The 18,895-nt window shown below is 38.8% G+C and overlaps 1 protein-coding gene across 1 annotated transcript in view; it reads left to right on the top strand.

The window, feature by feature from the left end:
• The first annotated feature begins 1,738 nt into the window (after nucleotides 1-1,738).
• Nucleotides 1,739-18,895, top strand: part of LOC121373087 (mucin-like protein) — a 34,540-nt gene continuing 17,383 nt past the window's right edge. The window contains exons 1-5 of the mRNA XM_041499534.1: nucleotides 1,739-1,862; nucleotides 2,596-2,851; nucleotides 10,629-10,751; nucleotides 13,664-13,789; nucleotides 14,841-14,975. Coding sequence (XP_041355468.1) covers nucleotides 2,770-2,851; nucleotides 10,629-10,751; nucleotides 13,664-13,789; nucleotides 14,841-14,975 — 466 coding nt within the window. The 5' untranslated portion in view covers nucleotides 1,739-1,862; nucleotides 2,596-2,769. The remainder of the gene's footprint in view (nucleotides 1,863-2,595; nucleotides 2,852-10,628; nucleotides 10,752-13,663; nucleotides 13,790-14,840; nucleotides 14,976-18,895) is intronic.

The raw sequence follows: 18,895 nt of genomic DNA, 5'->3' as shown, positions 1-18,895 counted from the left end.
GCTGTGTGAGGCCTGGCGTTGTCATGTTGGAACACTGCGTTGGCGTTGGCCATAACTGGAACGATGTGTGGCCGGAGGATCTGGTCAATGTAGCCCTGTGCATTCAGGTTGCCCTGCACGTGGACCAGGTCAGTTCTGCCAGTGTGTGAGATGGCTGCCCACACCATGACACTACCCCCGCCGAATCTGTCCACTTCCTGCACGCAGTTTGCCGCATAACGTTCACCACGACGCCTATACACGCGACATCTTCCATCATGACGTCGGAGCAGAAATCGGGACTCGTCACTGAACCACACCTGTCTCCATCGCAGTTGAGGCCATTGTCGATGAATCTGGCACCACTGCAGTCGGAGTCGACGGTGTTGTGGTGTTAAGATGACACCTCGAACTGGACGTCTGGCACGAATTCCTACCTCACGTAGGCGGTTCCGTACGGTCTGGTCGGATATCCTGTGCAAACCTGGTATTGCTGCGGCTGTGGAGGTGGCAGTAGTCAATCGTTCCCGAAGGTGGCGTACCCGGATGTAGCGGTCCTGCCCGGGGGTAGTGACCCGTGGTCGACCGGATCTAGGGAGGTCACGTGTTGATCCATGTTGCTGGTAACGGTCCCACAGTCTGGAGATGGTGCTTGGGGACACATGGAATGCCCTAGCAACGGCCGTTCTGGATTCGCCTGCGTCTAGTCGGCCGATGGCATTGTTTCTCTGCGGTTCACTGAGACGTGGCATGTCCTGGATTGTCAACTGTCGGCCAGATACAGAGGTCAGGCAAGCGAACACCCTGCACTTTTATACTGTCGGTGTTCATGTTCCACGTGCAGACAACGCACGTGCAGTGGTGACATGGTTTGCACGTGGCTGCGTTTTTGCGAATATTCACATTTTGGAACTTTATTGTACAGTAGCTGCGTTTTATCGAATGTAACCGTGGGAATGTGTTTGGGACATGCAATGACCTTATATTCACAAAGCATGAACCGGTAGGAAACATAAAATCGGAGTTATAACCCATTTGTACCCTTTTGCGTTTCTTTTTTTGAAGAGTATATATATATATTATATCTGTGTATATATACATTGATTTATTAATCATCGGCTATTGGATGTCAGATTTTTTTTTTCCCATTTGTAGCAAGGGATATTTTATATGCAACATCCCATAAACAGGATAGCACATACCATGGCCAGTGATATACCTATCATGGTGCACTGGTTGGACGGGAAATAACCCGATGGGTCTAGATATGAGTTACACCTGTGGATGATGTTAGTTTTCAAAATGAATTAATGGTAAAATATATAAAAAAAAATTGAAACTAGGTGTTTTTAAAGAAAAATTTATTTCCTTTAAAGCTTTAATTATTCCCATGTTTAAATTGAATCATAATTATTTAAATCTAATCGGTCCTTCACAGAACACTAGTATACGAGGTGCGCGATCGCACTTACTCGCCAACACGTTGCGTCAGTGTATCTCAGAAGTGTCTTTTGTCACCCACCTAAAATACGGTAACAGCGCACCTCCCAATGTTTGTTGTTGTTTGAATATTATTATACTGATTCAGTGATTGTCTCAATAGACCCACCGACGGGGAATGATCCTAAACCGACCGCGCATCAAGCAAGCGCTTTATCAATGGGCTACCTCCGCCCAATCGTGAAATCGTGATCTAATTATAATACTTTGTTAATCTCATAATGTATTCCAGTGGCCTGTGGTTTTGTTTCTGTTTGTAGACGTAGACGAGTGCTCCGGTGACGACAGTGTTTGTGACCACGTGTGTAGGAACACTAATGGCGGATTCACGTGCTCCTGTTTCGAAGGTTATAAACTACAGCCAGACTCTACATCATGTCAGGGTAAGTAAGTGTGTATAGCAAAAATAAAAAATAATAAACCGAAGAATATCGAAATTTTTTAGTTTCAACTTTGACATAGCACGTTTAAAGCCTTGGGGCCTAATTCACAAATGCCTCGTAGGCTCTGCTAGACAACAAAGCATCCTCTTTGCAAGTCTTTTAGCATTGCACTGCGAGATCGCAAAGTTGCGAGAGTTTAGTGAATTAGGTCCCTGGGCCCCTGCTAATAAAACTTTTAGAGTCCAGACTCAATTTCTAATGACGTCACATGCATACAATTTGTATGGTGTTGCCATGACGTTCACATCTCAGACTCTAGTAGAGTCTCGAGTCTAGACTCTAAAAGTTTTATAAGCACCAGGCCTGGTATCACGGTCTACAAGCTTCTCACTTTGGGTGTCAAGGCGATAAGTAAGGTAAAGCCAAGTTGCTTTGCTGTCTGACTTTGGGCTATAAATAGAAATTACAGGGCTGTTAACTAAAGGCTTAACCCATGTGGACTTAGGACCGTGTCGAAACGTTTCAAACGTAACTAGAAGCAGACGAACAAACTACGTCATTTTCAGAAATGACGTCATGTTGGTAAGCGATTGCCCAGAGCCGCATTATGTTATGACACAGTTGATCACCTGATCAAACGATGTATTCCACAATGTGAAGAGACATACATATTATCACATTGGTATCTCTTTCATCTCGATGTAATAAAATACTATCTGTGTCTTTGTTTCAGCGTGTGACCCCATACACTACGGACACAACTGTGACAGCGTCTGCGCGTGTGACAACCTCGACCACTGCGACACGATCCGCGGCTGTGTCTGTCTCGACGGCTGGTCCGGCGTCAACTGCATCGACGACGTGAACGAGTGCTCCGACCCACGACAACGTCCGTGCTCTCAACAACATGAAGACTGCCACAACACGATCGGTTCCTATTTGTGTCAGTGTGCAGGTCGGCTACCAAAGGGTTAACGAAACCTGTACAAGTAAGATTGTTGTTTTGTTATTGTTATTGTTCTCAACACCATAAAGACTGCCACAAGTGTCAAGATTCAAGATAATTAACGTGCACATTTAGAGCAAGCTGTTGTAGCGCACGCCTACCCTGGACACAGGCGCCGGCTTCTCCTCCATCCAGGATAGGATGACTGCCACAACACGACGACTCCTACTTGTGTCAGTATGAGGTCGGCTACCAAAGGGTTAACAAAACCTGTACAAGTAAGATTGTTGTTTTGTTATTGTTCTCTACAACATGAAGACTGCCACAACACGGCAGGGTCCTACTTGTGTCAGTGTGAGGTCGGCTACCAAAGGGTTAACGAAACCTGTACAAGTAAGATTGTTGTTTTGTTATTGTTCTCTACATCATGAAGACTGCCACAACACGGCAGGGTCCTACTTGTGTCAGTGTGAGGTCGGCTACCAAAGGGTTAACGAAACCTGTACAAGTAAGATTGTTGTTTTGTTATTGTTCTCTACATCATGAAGACTGCCACAACACGGCAGGGTCCTACTTGTGTCAGTGTGAGGTCGGCTACCAAAGGGTTAACGAAACCTGTACAAGTAAGATTGTTGTTTTGTTATTTTCCTCAACAACATGAAGACTGCCACAACACGGCGGAGTCCTATTTGTGTCAATGTGACGTCGGCTACCAAAGGGTTAACGAAACCTGTACAAGTAAGATTGTTGTTTTGTTATTGTTATTGTTCTCAACAACATGAAGACTGCCACAACACAGCTGGGTCCTACTTGTGTCAGTGTGAGGTCGGCTACCAAAGGGTTAATCAAACCTGTACAAGTAAGATTGTTGTTTTGTTATTGTTCTCTACAACATGAACACTGCCACAACACAGCGGGGTCCTACTTGTGTCAGTGTGAGGTCGGCTACCAAGGGTTAACGAAACCTGTACAAGTAAGATTGTTGTTTTGTTATTGTCCTCAACACCATGAAGACTGCCACAACACGGCGGGGTCCTACTTGTGTCAGTGTGACGTCGGCTACCAAAGGGTTAACGAAACCTGTACAAGTAAGATTGTTGTTTTGTTATTGTTATTGTCCTCAACATCATGAAGGCTGCCACAACACGGCGGGGTCCTATTTGTGTCAGTGTGAGGTCGACTACCAAAGGGTTAACGAAACCTGTACAAGTAAGATTGTTGTTTTGTTATTGTTCTCTACAACATGAACACTGCCACAACACGGCGGGGTCCTACTTGTGTCAGTATGAGGTCGACTACCAAAGGGTTAACGAAACCTGTACAAGTAAGATTGTTGGATTTTGTGAGTTGTTTGTGGGTGTTTTGTTGCTTGTCCTGCCTTTGGGAAAGTGCATTTGTAAAAGATCCCTTGCTGTTACTGGATAGTTAACTGGTTTCCTATGAAGACTTGTGTTTGTTTGTTTTGTAAAAGATCCCTTGCTGTTACTGGATAGTTAACTAGTTTCCTGTGAAGACTTGTGTTTGTTTGTTTTGTAAAAGATCCCTTGCTGTTACTGGATAGTTAACTGAAGACTTGTGTTTGTTTGTGTTCCTATGAAGACTTGTGTTTGTTTGTTTTGTAAAAGATCCCTTGCTGTTACTGGATAGTTAACTAGTTTCCTATGAAGACTTGTGTTTGTTTGTTTTGTAAAAGATCCCTTGCTGTTACTGGATAGTTAACTAGTTTCCTATGAAGACTTGTGTTTGTTTGTTTTGTAAAAGATCCCTTGCTGTTACTGGATAGTTAACTAGTTTCCTATGAAGACTTGTGTTTGTTTGTTTTGTAAAAGATCCCTTGCTGTTACTGGATAGTTAACTAGTTTCCTGTGAAGACTTGTGTTTGTTTGTTTTGTAAAAGATCCCTTGCTGTTACTGGATAGTTAACTAGTTTCCTATGAAGACTTGTGTTTGTTTGTTTTGTAAAAGATCCCTTGCTGTTACTGGATAGTTAACTAGTTTCCTGTGAAGACTTGTGTTTGTTTGTTTTGTAAAAGATCCCTTGCTGTTACTGGATAGTTAACTAGTTTCCTGTGAAGACTTGTGTTTGTTTGTTTTGTAAAAGATCCCTTGCTGTTACTGGATAGTTAACTAGTTTCCTGTGAAGACTTGTGTTTGTTTGTTTTGTAAAAGATCCCTTGCTGTTACTGGATAGTTAACTAGTTTCCTGTGAAGACTTGTGTTTGTTTGTTTTGTAAAAGATCCCTTGCTGTTACTGGATAGTTAACTGGTTTCCTGTGAAGACTTGTGTTTGTTTGTTTTGTAAAAGATCCCTTGCTGTTACTGGATAGTTAACTGGTTTCCTGTGAAGACTTGTGTTTGTTTGTTTTGTAAAAGATCCCTTGCTGTTACTGGATAGTTAACTGGTTTCCTATGAAGACTTGTGTTTGTTTGTTTTGTAAAAGATCCCTTGCTGTTACTGGATAGTTAACTGGTTTCCTGTGAAGACTTGTGTTTGTTTGTTTTGTAAAAGATCCCTTGCTGTTACTGGATAGTTAACTGGTTTCCTGTGAAGACTTGTGTTTGTTTGTTTTGTAAAAGATCCCTTGCTGTTACTGGATAGTTAACTAGTTTCCTGTGAAGACTTGTGTTTGTTTGTTTTGTAAAAGATCCCTTGCTGTTACTGGATAGTTAACTAGTTTCCTGTGAAGACTTGTGTTTGTTTGTTTTGTAAAAGATCCCTTGCTGTTACTGGATAGTTAACTGGTTTCCTGTGAAGACTTGTGTTTGTTTGTTTTGTAAAAGATCCCTTGCTGTTACTGGATAGTTAACTGGTTTCCTGTGAAGACTTGTGTTTGTTTGTTTTGTAAAAGATCCCTTGCTGTTACTGGATAGTTAACTGGTTTCCTGTGAAGACTTGTGTTTGTTTGTTTTGTAAAAGATCCCTTGCTGTTACTGGATAGTTAACTGGTTTCCTGTGAAGACTTGTGTTTGTTTGTTTTGTAAAAGATCCCTTGCTGTTACTGGATAGTTAACTGGTTTCCTGTGAAGACTTGTGTTTGTTTGTTTTGTAAAAGATCCCTTGCTGTTACTGGATAGTTAACTGGTTTCCTGTGAAGACTTGTGTTTGTTTGTTTTGTAAAAGATCCCTTGCTGTTACTGGATAGTTAACTGGTTTCCTGTGAAGACTTGTGTTTGTTTGTTTTGTAAAAGATCCCTTGCTGTTACTGGATAGTTAACTGGTTTCCTGTGAAGACTTGTGTTTGTTTGTTTTGTAAAAGATCCCTTGCTGTTACTGGATAGTCAACTGGTTTCCTATGAAGACTTGTGTTTGTTTGTTTTGTAAAAGATCCCTTGCTGTTACTGGATAGTCAACTGGTTTCCTATGAAGACTTGTGTTTGTTTGTTTTGTAAAAGATCCCTTGCTGTTACTGGATAGTCAACTAGTTTCCTGTGAAGACTTGTGTTTGTTTGTTTTGTAAAAGATCCCTTGCTGTTACTGGATAGTTAACTAGTTTCCTGTGAAGACTTGTGTTTGTTTGTTTTGTAAAAGATCCCTTGCTGTTACTGGATAGTCAACTAGTTTCCTGTGAAGACTTGTGTTTGTTTGTTTTGTAAAAGATCCCTTGCTGTTACTGGATAGTCAACTAGTTTCCTGTGAAGACTTGTGTTTGTTTGTTTTGTAAAAGATCCCTTGCTGTTACTGGATAGTCAACTAGTTTCCTATGAAGACTTGTGTTTGTTTGTTTTGTAAAAGATCCCTTGCTGTTACTGGATAGTCAACTAGTTTCCTATGAAGACTTGTGTTTGTTTGTTTTGTAAAAGATCCCTTGCTGTTACTGGATAGTCAACTAGTTTCCTATGAAGACTTGTGTTTGTTTGTTTTGTAAAAGATCCCTTGCTGTTACTGGATAGTTAACTGGTTTCCTATGAAGACTTGTGTTTGTTTGTTTTGTAAAAGATCCCTTGCTGTTACTGGATAGTTAACTGGTTTCCTATGAAGACTTGTGTTTGTTTGTTTTGTAAAAGATCCCTTGCTGTTACTGGATAGTTAACTGGTTTCCTATGAAGACTTGTGTTTGTTTGTTTTGTAAAAGATCCCTTGCTGTTACTGGATAGTTAACTGGTTTCCTATGAAGACTTGTGTTTGTTTGTTTTGTAAAAGATCCCTTGCTGTTACTGGATAGTTAACTAGTTTCCTGTGAAGACTTGTGTTTGTTTGTTTTGTAAAAGATCCCTTGCTGTTACTGGATAGTTAACTAGTTTCCTGTGAAGACTTGTGTTTGTTTGTTTTGTAAAAGATCCCTTGCTGTTACTGGATAGTTAACTGGTTTCCTATGAAGACTTGTGTTTGTTTGTTTTGTAAAAGATCCCTTGCTGTTACTGGATAGTTAACTAGTTTCCTATGAAGACTTGTGTTTGTTTGTTTTGTAAAAGATCCCTTGCTGTTACTGGATAGTTAACTAGTTTCCTATGAAGACTTGTGTTTGTTTGTTTTGTAAAAGATCCCTTGCTGTTACTGGATAGTTAACTAGTTTCCTATGAAGACTTGTGTTTGTTTGTTTTGTAAAAGATCCCTTGCTGTTACTGGATAGTTAACTGGTTTCCTATGAAGACTTGTGTTTGTTTGTTTTGTAAAAGATCCCTTGCTGTTACTGGATAGTTAACTGGTTTCCTATGAAGACTTGTGTTTGTTTGTTTTGTAAAAGATCCCTTGCTGTTACTGGATAGTTAACTGGTTTCCTATGAAGACTTGTGTTTGTTTGTTTTGTAAAAGATCCCTTGCTGTTACTGGATAGTTAACTGGTTTCCTATGAAGACTTGTGTTTGTTTGTTTTGTAAAAGATCCCTTGCTGTTACTGGATAGTTAACTGTTTGTTTCCTACTGGAAGACTATGAAGACTTGTGTTTGTTTGTTTTGTAAAAGATCCCTTGCTGTTACTGGATAGTTAACTGGTTTCCTATGAAGACTTGTGTTTGTTTGTTTTGTAAAAGATCCCTTGCTGTTACTGGATAGTTAACTGGTTTCCTACGAAGACTTGTGTTTGTTTGTTTTGTAAAAGATCCCTTGCTGTTACTGGATAGTTAACTGGTTTCCTACGAAGACTTGTGTTTGTTTGTTTTGTAAAAGATCCCTTGCTGTTACTGGATAGTTAACTGGTTTCCTACGAAGACTTGTGTTTGTTTGTTTTGTAAAAGATCCCTTGCTGTTACTGGATAGTTAACTAGTTTCCTATGAAGACTTGTGTTTGTTTGTTTTGTAAAAGATCCCTTGCTGTTACTGGATAGTTAACTAGTTTCCTATGAAGACTTGTGTTTGTTTGTTTTGTAAAAGATCCCTTGCTGTTACTGGATAGTTAACTAGTTTCCTATGAAGACTTGTGTTTGTTTGTTTTGTAAAAGATCCCTTGCTGTTACTGGATAGTTAACTAGTTTCCTATGAAGACTTGTGTTTGTTTGTTTTGTAAAAGATCCCTTGCTGTTACTGGATAGTTAACTAGTTTCCTATGAAGACTTGTGTTTGTTTGTTTTGTAAAAGATCCCTTGCTGTTACTGGATAGTTAACTAGTTTCCTATGAAGACTTGTGTTTGTTTGTTTTGTAAAAGATCCCTTGCTGTTACTGGATAGTTAACTAGTTTCCTATGAAGACTTGTGTTTGTTTGTTTTGTAAAAGATCCCTTGCTGTTACTGGATAGTTAACTAGTTTCCTATGAAGACTTGTGTTTGTTTGTTTTGTAAAAGATCCCTTGCTGTTACTGGATAGTTAACTAAAAGATCCCTTGCTGTTTCCTATGAAGACTTGTGTTTGTTTGTTTTGTAAAAGATCCCTTGCTGCTGTTTGGATGTTTTGTAAAAGATCCCTAGTTAACTAGTTTCCTATGAAGACTTGTGTTTGTTTGTTTTGTAAAAGATCCCTTTGTTACTGGATAGTTAACTAGTTTCCTATGAAGACTTGTGTTTGTTTGTTTTGTAAAAGATCCCTTGCTGTTACTGGATAGTTAACTAGTTTCCTATGAAGACTTGTGTTTGTTTGTTTTGTAAAAGATCCCTTGCTGTTACTGGATAGTTAACTAGTTTCCTATGAAGACTTGTGTTTGTTTGTTTTGTAAAAGATCCCTTGCTGTTACTGGATAGTTAACTAGTTTCCTATGAAGACTTGTGTTTGTTTGTTTTGTAAAAGATCCCTTGCTGTTACTGGATAGTTAACTAGTTTCCTATGAAGACTTGTGTTTGTTTGTTTTGTAAAAGATCCCTTGCTGTTACTGGATAGTTAACTAGTTTCCTATGAAGACTTGTGTTTGTTTGTTTTGTAAAAGATCCCTTGCTGTTACTGGATAGTTAACTAGTTTCCTATGAAGACTTGTGTTTGTTTGTTTTGTAAAAGATCCCTTGCTGTTACTGGATAGTTAACTAGTTTCCTATGAAGACTTGTGTTTGTTTGTTTTGCTCAACGACATCACTAAAGGACCTTGACTTATTAATCATCGGCTAATCATGTGAAACATTTGGTAATTTTTACATATATTCTTAGAGAGGAAACCCGCTACATTTTTCCATTAGTAGCAAGGGATATTTTATATGCAACATCCCACAAACAGGAGAGTATATACCACAGGCTTTGATATACCAGTCGTTTTGTGAACGTTGTTCTTTCTCACATATGAACCAGCCCACATAACATTATAACATTGTTATGTCAACTTTGTTCTTTGTCACATATAAACCAGCCCATATAACATTATAACATTATAACATTGTTATGTCAGTTTTGTTCTTTGTCACATATAAACCAGCCCATATAACATTATAACATTGTTATGTCAACTTTGTTCTTTGTCACATATAAACCAGCCCATATAACATTATAACGCTGGTATGTGGAATTTGTTCTTTCTCACATACCCATTGGGCTATTTCTCGTTCTAGCCAGTGCTCCACAACTGGTGTACTAGTTTTATGACATTTTTTAAACGAAGTAGGTACCAATTGATTAGATTGACTGTGAATGCGCTTTGATTAATAATAATTTACGGTGATCCATCCCCGTCGGTGGGACCAATGGGTTGTTTCCCATTCCATCCAGTACACCACGACTGGTATATTAAATGCCGTGGTATGTACTGTCCTGTCTGTGGGATGGTGCATATAAAAGATCCCCTGCTGCTAATCGAAAAAAGTAGCCAATGAAGTGGCGACATAGTGTTTCCTCTCTCAATATCTGTGTGGTTCTTAGGTCTCACTACACAGATCACTTCCGGGTGAGAGTTGATTGATGACGGTCCACTATAGTTCCTAATTGTGACACATGTTATGGTTCACATATTCACTTCTAGGAAATGGTGAAGAATTAAAACAATATGTATGTTTAATGGTAAGCCTTCTGGCTGTATTTTGCCCATGTTATTTTGCAATATTGTGCGTCGACCTTTTGGGACATGGGTATATAGCGCAAGTGACAGCCGGAGTGAATCGGTTAATGAACCAACTGTTCGGACCGGTACTATTGCCAGATGCGGTCATATAGCAAAAAAACAGACGGAAATGTCTCAATTTTGGAGTGAAAATAAATGTTTATATAATGTATGTTCGCAATGGTGTATGTTGTTCGTGCCAACGAGAACCCGTTCTATGGGCAATCTTCGCTTGAAGTTGGGCAGTTTAACATGGGTTTCAATGGCAGATGACATCTGTGTAGTGAGACCTTAACCATATGTCTGACGCCATATAATGTGTTCAGTGCGTCGTTACGTAAAACATTTCCTTCCTTCCTTCCTTTTTTGTCAGATATAAAGCAGCCCATGTAACATTATAAGATTGTTATGTGAACTTTGTTCTTTGTCAGATATCAACGAATGTTTGACGTCATCAAACAACTGCTCCAACAACACCGAGTGCATAGACACCGATGGTGGTTTTCTGTGTCGTTGTCGTCGTGGTTACACTGAACATGACTCAGTCTGTGAAGGTGGGTTACTGGCGACATTACTTTCAAATGGATGAATGGATGAAGGAAGGAAGGAAGGAAGGAATGGACGAATGAATGAATGGATGGATGCATAGATGGATGGATTGGTGGGTGGGGGGATGAATGAATGAATCAATGAATCGATCAGTGAATGAATGAGAGAAAGAAAGAAAAAAAAGAAGGAAAAAAATTAGTGAATGGATGGATCGATGGATTGATGTGGATAAATGAATGAATGAAAAAAAGGAGGAATGTCGGCAACTCGGCATGCTATAGAATATCATTCTTATCAACAACAAATAACTTTGTATATGTATGTGTGTGTGTGTGTGTGTGTGTGTGTGTGTGTGTGTGTGTGTGTATGTATGTATATGTATATATGTGTATGTGTGTGTGTGTATATATGTATGCACAAATAACTTTATATGTGTGTGTGTATATGTATGTATGTATGTATGTACGTATGTATGTATATATATGTGTGTATGTGCATGTGCATGTGTACATGTACATGCACATGCACATGCACATGCACATGCACACACATAGATATATATATATACTTCAGATATAAAGTATACTATATATATATATATATGTAGATAGTATGTACTTTATATGAATGACTTTTGATATCCAGAAACTGAATCAGAATATAATTATATTGTTTCATTAACAATTACAATGTAATGGCCTTCAATATGAAAAAGAAGAAAAGAGAACAAAACACAATTGTTTAAAGACAAAACAAAAACCCTATCCCTCCCCCCCCCCCCCCCCCCCCCCCCCAAAAAAAAAGAAACCCTCCGCCACTTTTGATATCAAAGTTAACGCTGCCAGGTCTGCCACTGGTGATCCATGTGACAGGGTTTGTCGTCATACAGTGTTTCGTCTGGCCAGTTTATTGCTGTAGTCTCATTTCAGTTATATATATATATATATACAGTAGAATCTCATTGGCTCGAACGCCCAACGGTCGAACCTACCGGTATTCTCCAACCAAGAACAATGTCCCGATTTGTTTCTCTATTAAACCCTTTTATTTTGGTGCTGATTGGTCGAATACCCCTAGGGTCGAACAGAAGCTTTCTCTCGAACCAGTTTATTAGTCCGAACTGTAAAATTAAACATATGTAGCTCGAACGACTAAGTCTATCCGAAGAAATACAAAAAATAATTTATATTTATTTACGAATTTTTCATTGACCCTTTCACGTCAGTCACAAAGTAAGTTAATATAAATTCGGAAGTGGAACGAATTAATCCTAGATCATATGCCGGCTTCTCATGTTGTTTATTTAGCACCTATCGGTAATTATCTTTCTAGTACAGATAATAGTACTACGATAATCGTGAGCTGAATGAACCTTGCATGAAACACCAATCAATTGGTGAGCCTAGTTCGGCATCGCCGGTTTACTTTAATCATTTTAATCGCTACTCTACGCATCAGCGTCGGCATATTTTGTTTTTAACTTGAAATACAGGAGAGATCAATGTAATGTAGTGATTGCAACAATAAAAGGTAAAGGGCCTCCGCCTGTGCTTCATGCACTGTCATTCTTTTCTCAACGTTGTCAATATGTCGCAAAAGATTCTACAACAGCATAATAAAGAACGATTTTTTAAATTAATAAATATTTATAAATACAGACTACCAGTGTGTTTGTTATTTGTTTATTCAACAGTGATAAATAATAGTTACAAATATGTATCTCATCCGACATTTGAAGGCGACTTCGTTACTCATGAGTCAATTGGACCATCTCGCCCAAGCCAGTTTTACGGAAATATGCGAGGTATTCCGATTGGTTTTTGTGTTACAGAAGCACCCGACAACGGCCGAATACATGGTTCGAACTACCCAATGGGTCGAACAGACTTTGATGCACCGACAGTGTTCGAGCCAATGAGATTCTACTGTATGTATGTATGTATATATATATATATATATATATATATATATATATATATATACATACATACATACATACATACATACATAGAGATAAAATAATTTTTCCAATAATTTACAGTCGACGTAGCGTTGATATTGGTAAACTTATGAAGGAGGAGTTTTTAAATCTGCAAACTGTTATGAAAAACCCTATTACAGCACGTCCGGTTATTGCATATAGAAAAAATCAAGGATATCTTAGTCTCCACCCGACTACACGCCGCTTAAGCCTCTAAGCCAATCCATTTTTCAGTGGTTGGTTTGTTGTTATCCCTTTCCTAACAATTTTTTAAAAACAAATACATCGTATCCGGCTGTAAACAAAACATAGTACTAGCCAAATAAATTTAAAACAAGACCGAAAAACAGTTATATTTTGTATATCACAACGGTCAATTTAAAATCAATTTCGAATCCCTGGGGCAAAATTAGAAAATAACAATTTTTTTGTTTTAAAAAATTCCTGAGCCAGTGCGTTCATTCATTCTTAAATACATACATACATACATACATATATATATATACACACACACATACACACACACACACACACACAGAGAGGCGGATCTAGGCCCCCCCTCCCCATATTTTGTGAGTTATAAAATTATTATATATTAATTTTAAAAAAAATTACGATCCCTCTCCAAACCTACCCCAAAGTTCCCTAGGCATTTCTCCTCATGTCATTGCCCCCCCCCCCCCTTAAATGGATTTTCTGGATCCGCCACTGATCAGAGATATTTCTCGTTCCAGCCAGTGCTCCACAACTGGTGTAACAAAGGCCGTGGTATGTACTATCATGTATGTGGGATAGTTCATATAAGAGATCCCTTGCTACTAATCGAAACGCGGGTTTCCTCTCTCAATATCTGTATGGTCCTTAACCATATGACCGACACAATAAATAAAATGTATTGAGTGCGTCGTTAAATAAAACATTTGCTTCCTTGTTCAGACATCGACGAGTGCATGCTGGGTATTCACGGGTGTCAACAGAACTGTATGAACTTCGACGGTGGTTACAGCTGCGACTGTGACGTCGGCTTCAAGCTGAAACACGACAGGAAGACCTGCGAGAGAGGTACTGTATACACTGTATTTTAAACTAACTGAAGTGTGTTCTGTATTGTGATTGGTTAATTACATTCTTTTTCCGGGATCAAATGAAAATAACACCCGGAAAGCTAATGACGTCATTAGAAAGTGATGTCATTAGCAATTGGAACAGGCGAAGTTGACCATTCAAGGAAGCCAGGTATTTTTTCAAGAAATGCCAAATATACAGTTAATTCTGTAGAAAAACGATTCAGTTTACAATGAACATAACCACATGGAGGGTTTAGATTTGCGGGTGTTATTGTCTATTTGATGCCCGCAAATGTTTCATTTTTTACCTCTGGCTAACGCCTTCAGTCAAAAATGATATTTGCGGGATCAAATAGACAATAACACCCGCAAATCTAAAAACTCCATGTGGTTATCTCCTAATAGGCTACTGTATACATCACATCGATTAAAAATGCTGTGTCAAACTTGCAATAAAAGAGGTTCCCACTAAACGTTTTGTTATCAATTTTTTGCTTTGTAACATTAATACTATACCTTCAACTATATGCTTATAAAAAGCTACAACTAAGTAATTTCATTTAGTAGTAGAAAAACTAATATTTTAGGGGACAATCTTGAGTGTGTCACACGCATAAACTAGTGACGTCACTGTTCGATGCTTACACATTCAACACACTAAGATTACCCAGAATTCATTGGACGGTTCTTCAATATCCGTTGACAGAGGCGGATCTAGTGGGAACGGAGGCCCGCCCCCCCCCCCCCCTAAAAGTTCCATTGGCATTCCGCCTCATGTCATTGCTCCCCCCTTCCCCAAAATGGATTTTCTGGATCCGCCACTGGTTAACTATACCCGCTAATCTAAAGGCTAAGCCACACTATGCGAGTGCGTTGTACGAGAATAGCCACGTAAACAGTCGATTGATAAGACAAACATTACGTTTTCATCGGTTGCTACGCAACCAGCTATTATCGTGGCTAATATCGTACCATGCACTCGTATCGTGTTGCGTTGCCTTTAGTTAGCATTAATGTTACAATTTCTTCGTTTGTTCATGTTCCAGTTCCAGAAGATGACCCGTGCGTGGGGTCTAACACCACGTGCAGTGACCCCGCCTACTGCACAGCCGTGGGAGGTCAGCCGACTTGTAAATGCCCTTCAGGGTATCGCCTCAATCCAAACCAAACCAGTTGCTATGGTAACTATTGTTATAATTTGTTTAACACTGGCGGGGGGTGGGGGCAAGGGAGGCAATTTTTTTCAGATATTGTGCTTTATATTTGCTTTATAATAGTATAAAATATAAAAGTGTGCCCCTCGTTCTGTCTTTTTCTAGTTGTCTCTGTGTTTGTCTAATAATAATGCCTCTATTATTCATCCATTGATTCACCTATTTATTAATTCACTCAGCCTCCTGTCTTAAAAGAATATATATTATATTTATGATTTAGAATCAAACATTGATGCAAATCTGTTGGGGGCTTTGAAGGTGTCTTTTGTTGTTGTTGTTCGTCGTGGTGGTGGTTGTGGTGCTGGCGGCGAGGGTGGTGGTGGTGGTTGTGGTGCTGGTGGTGAGGGTGGTGGTGGTGCTGGCTGGTGAGGGTGGTGGTGGTGGTGGTGGTGGTTGTGGTGCTGGCGGTGAGGGTGGTGGTGGTGAGGGTGGTGGTGGTGGTTGTGGTGCTGGCGGTGAGGGTGGTGGTGGTGGTGGTGGTTGTGGTGCTGGCGGTGAGGGTGGTGGTGAGGGTGGTGGTGGTGGTTATGGTGGTGGTGGTGGTGGTTGTGGTGCTGGCGGTGAGGGTGGTGGTTGTGGTGCTGGCGGTGAGGGTGGTGGTGGTGGTTGTGGTGCTGGCGGTGAGGGTGGTGGTGGTGGTTGTGGTGCTGGCGGTGAGGGTGGTGGTGGTGGTTGTGGTGCTGGCGGTGAGGGTGGTTGTGGTGCTGGCAGTGAGGGTGGTGGTGGTGGTTGTGGTGCTGGCGATGAGGGTGGTGGTGGTGGTTGTGGTGCTGGCGGTGAGGGTGGTGGTGGTGGTTTTGTCTTTAGAATAAATAGAAAGAGCAAGTATTATGTGCTTCTATCCAATTAATGTTCACGCACGCTGTCCTGGGCACACACCTAAGCTATCTGGGCTGTCTGTCAAGGCCTGGTGCTTATAAAACTTTTAGAGTCTAGACTCGAGACTCTAATAGAGTCTGAGACAGTAACGTCATGGCAACGCCATACAAATTGCATGCATATGACGTCATTTGAGATTGAGTTTGGACTCTAAAGGTTTTATAAAGACGGGCTCAGAACAATGGGTTAGTGGTTAGTAAGAAAGAAGTAGTGGTCCTACATCTTCCCATTAAGTGGTTAAACTCGCTAAAAAAATGGACAAAGTTTAGTTAACCACAAACCTTTAACACATTTAGATAAAGTTACAACAGAGTGAAAGAAGAGTTTCCGTTAAAAGTTTTAAAAAAAACCAAACCAAATTAACCCACCCGCGTTTTTTAAAAAAAAAAGTTTTTAATTTAAAAACAACGGGAACCAGAAAATTTTTGTAAAAAATTTGTTATTATTTTATAGGGCTAAGGTTTTATAAATTTTGGGTAATAAAAAATTAAGGCTAAATTTTCCCTAAAACCCAAATAAACCTTTAAATTTAAAAAAAACTCTAAAATTTATTTTTTTTTTCCCCCCTCCTTTTTTTAAAATTAAAGGCCCATTTTTTGCCTGTTTTCCAAGCGGGCCTTCACTGGAAAAAAAGGTCAGCTGCAAAGATTATGTAAATTTAAAATTTTAAAATTTGGGAGTTTTGTTTTTTCCCTTTGTTTTCTTTTGGTTTTTTTTTTTAGTCCCCTTAAAAGGGGAAAATTTTTATTAAGACCAATCAAAACTTTTATTTACGGGTTTTATTGAAAATGTTGGGTAAAAGAAAGTTTTGAAACTTTGGTTCGGGTTAAAAAATTTTTATATGTTTTCCCCAAGAAAGGTAATAAATTTATTTTTTTCCTGGGGATGGCCAAGGTTATCCCCATGGTCTAATTAAAAAAAATAAAATTTAAAATAAAATTTAAAAAAAACATATTTTGTAAATTTTTCTTATAATTTTGGGATGGGCCCATGTTTTAACGAAGCCTAGATTTCTGTAAAAGTACCAATGGAAGGGGGGTGGGGGTCAATTCTTAAAACAAAGAACAGAATAACATAAAGGATTAATTTTTAATTTAATTTTATTTTTTTGTTGTTTTTTTTTTCGATTTAGGTGGGCAAACCCTGGGGGGCGAAAATTTTGCCGAATTCCAAAACGGCGGGTTTTCCAAAATTTCTGCCAAGTAACCGGTGGAAAGGGAACGTGGAGGGAATTTTTGAATGGGGATGGTAATTCTTTTCCCCTGTCCCCGGGGTTTTTATTTTAAAAAATTTTATTTAAACCACGAAGGAAGTAAAAGCCATACAATTTTAAAAACCTTATATTTTTGCTTATTTAGACAATTTTTGGGGAAAATTCATTATTGTATCTTGGTTACCGAAGGTTTTTTGCCCACAGCAACTCAGTTTTTGGGTGACGGGCCCCTGGCTTGGTCTAAATTAAATTAGTTTTTAAATTTGCGCCAAGCCATTTCAAAGGGTTTAAGCTACCCTGTTTGGACAGTAAAATTTTTTTACATTTCAAAGGGTTTTTTACTAAAATAATGGAAAGACCAAAAAATTTTAAAATACCTAAATAAAATTTGGGCTTTTTTGAGTTAAAAAAACAATTAAAACTTTAAAATTTTACATTTCCAAAAAATTTCGTAACTTTGGGACCCCCCAGTTGGCCACAAGGTTTTGTAACTTCCGGAATATTGGGGGGGGGTGGGGGGGGCCCAAAACATCTAGAAAAATTTTTTTTTTAAACATTTCCCGGTTTTTGTGGCATATACAACGGGAGAAAAATTTTAAATTAAAAAATTTAAAATTTTTTCTTTAAAGTTTCATTTTTAAGGGTTCTTTAAACCTTTGGAGAACTGGTTTTTTTTAAAAAGGTTTTTTTGGGTTTTTGCGGTTAAAATTTTTGGGGGTTTTAAAAAAAGGATGTTTAGGAAGCCTTGGTTCGTCAAATCTCTAAACAGGGGAAAAAACTGTAGAAAGATTTTTGATAGAAACCCTGTTCCAAGAATATGGGGAATTTAAAAAACTTTTGTTGGAAAAAACGAAATTGTCTTTTAAGGGAATTTAGGGGTTTTTGGGGTCCTTAAAATTTTAGGGAAAAAATTTTGTTTTTAAAAGTGCCTTCCGGTTTTGTGGGTTAAAGACCCCCGTTTTGGCTATTTTCCTTCTAGAAAATTTTTAAGAACTTTTTTTAAATTCTGTAGATTAAATGTTCCTTTCTAGAAGAATTGTGGGTCCCTTAAAACTTTTGGGAAAAGAATTAGTTTAAAATTTGGATTCATTTTAATTCTAATTTTTAAAAAAAAATTTAGTTTTACATTTGACCGATTTGAAATGGTATCGTCAAAACTTTTTACTGGAAAAATTGATGTAAAAAATTAAAAATGTTAAAGAAGCGCCTCATGGGACGGCCCTGGCGTCTGGCGGCCTCGGTTACCCTGGGTTTGGGTGGGTCATCCCACGAGGATGGGATTTTAAAATCCCACCCCCGGGAGGCTCCGCAACTCAATGGGGAGTGGTAAAAAATTCAAACCCCGTTCCTTTTTTCCAAAAAAGGGTTTTCTTTTGGGTTTGGGAAGGTTTAAAAATTTTGGGAATGGGGGTCCCGTTCACAGGGGTTTCCCCAAAATTTGTTGGCCTTAACCATTTACCTTTTTAACTAAAAAATTTATTGTTAAATAAAATTTTTTTCTTTTTTCACCTTAGTGGCTAATAATTTTGGGAAAGTACATACATAGATACATAGATACATACATAGTGTGGGTTGCCCCCACCTCCAATATTGGGTTCCTTTGCCAACAACATAAAATATTAATGTGTTTAACTGTTCTGTTGCAGAAAAATATTGTATATTCAAGACATCTGTTGATTCCAGATGTTAACGTCCATTCCGAAAAGTCGCACCAGTGTGGCGTTAATTAACTCAGTTCTGTTGTAAAACAAATGTTGTATATTCAAGATATTTGTTGATTCCAGATGATGTTGAC

The sequence above is a fragment of the Gigantopelta aegis genome, chromosome 5 (assembly GCF_016097555.1).
Source record: "Gigantopelta aegis isolate Gae_Host chromosome 5, Gae_host_genome, whole genome shotgun sequence".
In the NCBI taxonomy this organism is placed as follows: Eukaryota; Metazoa; Mollusca; class Gastropoda; order Neomphalida; family Peltospiridae; genus Gigantopelta; species Gigantopelta aegis.
The sequence above is the reverse complement of the archived record's forward strand: the minus strand, read 5'-3'. Positions and strand labels throughout refer to the sequence as shown.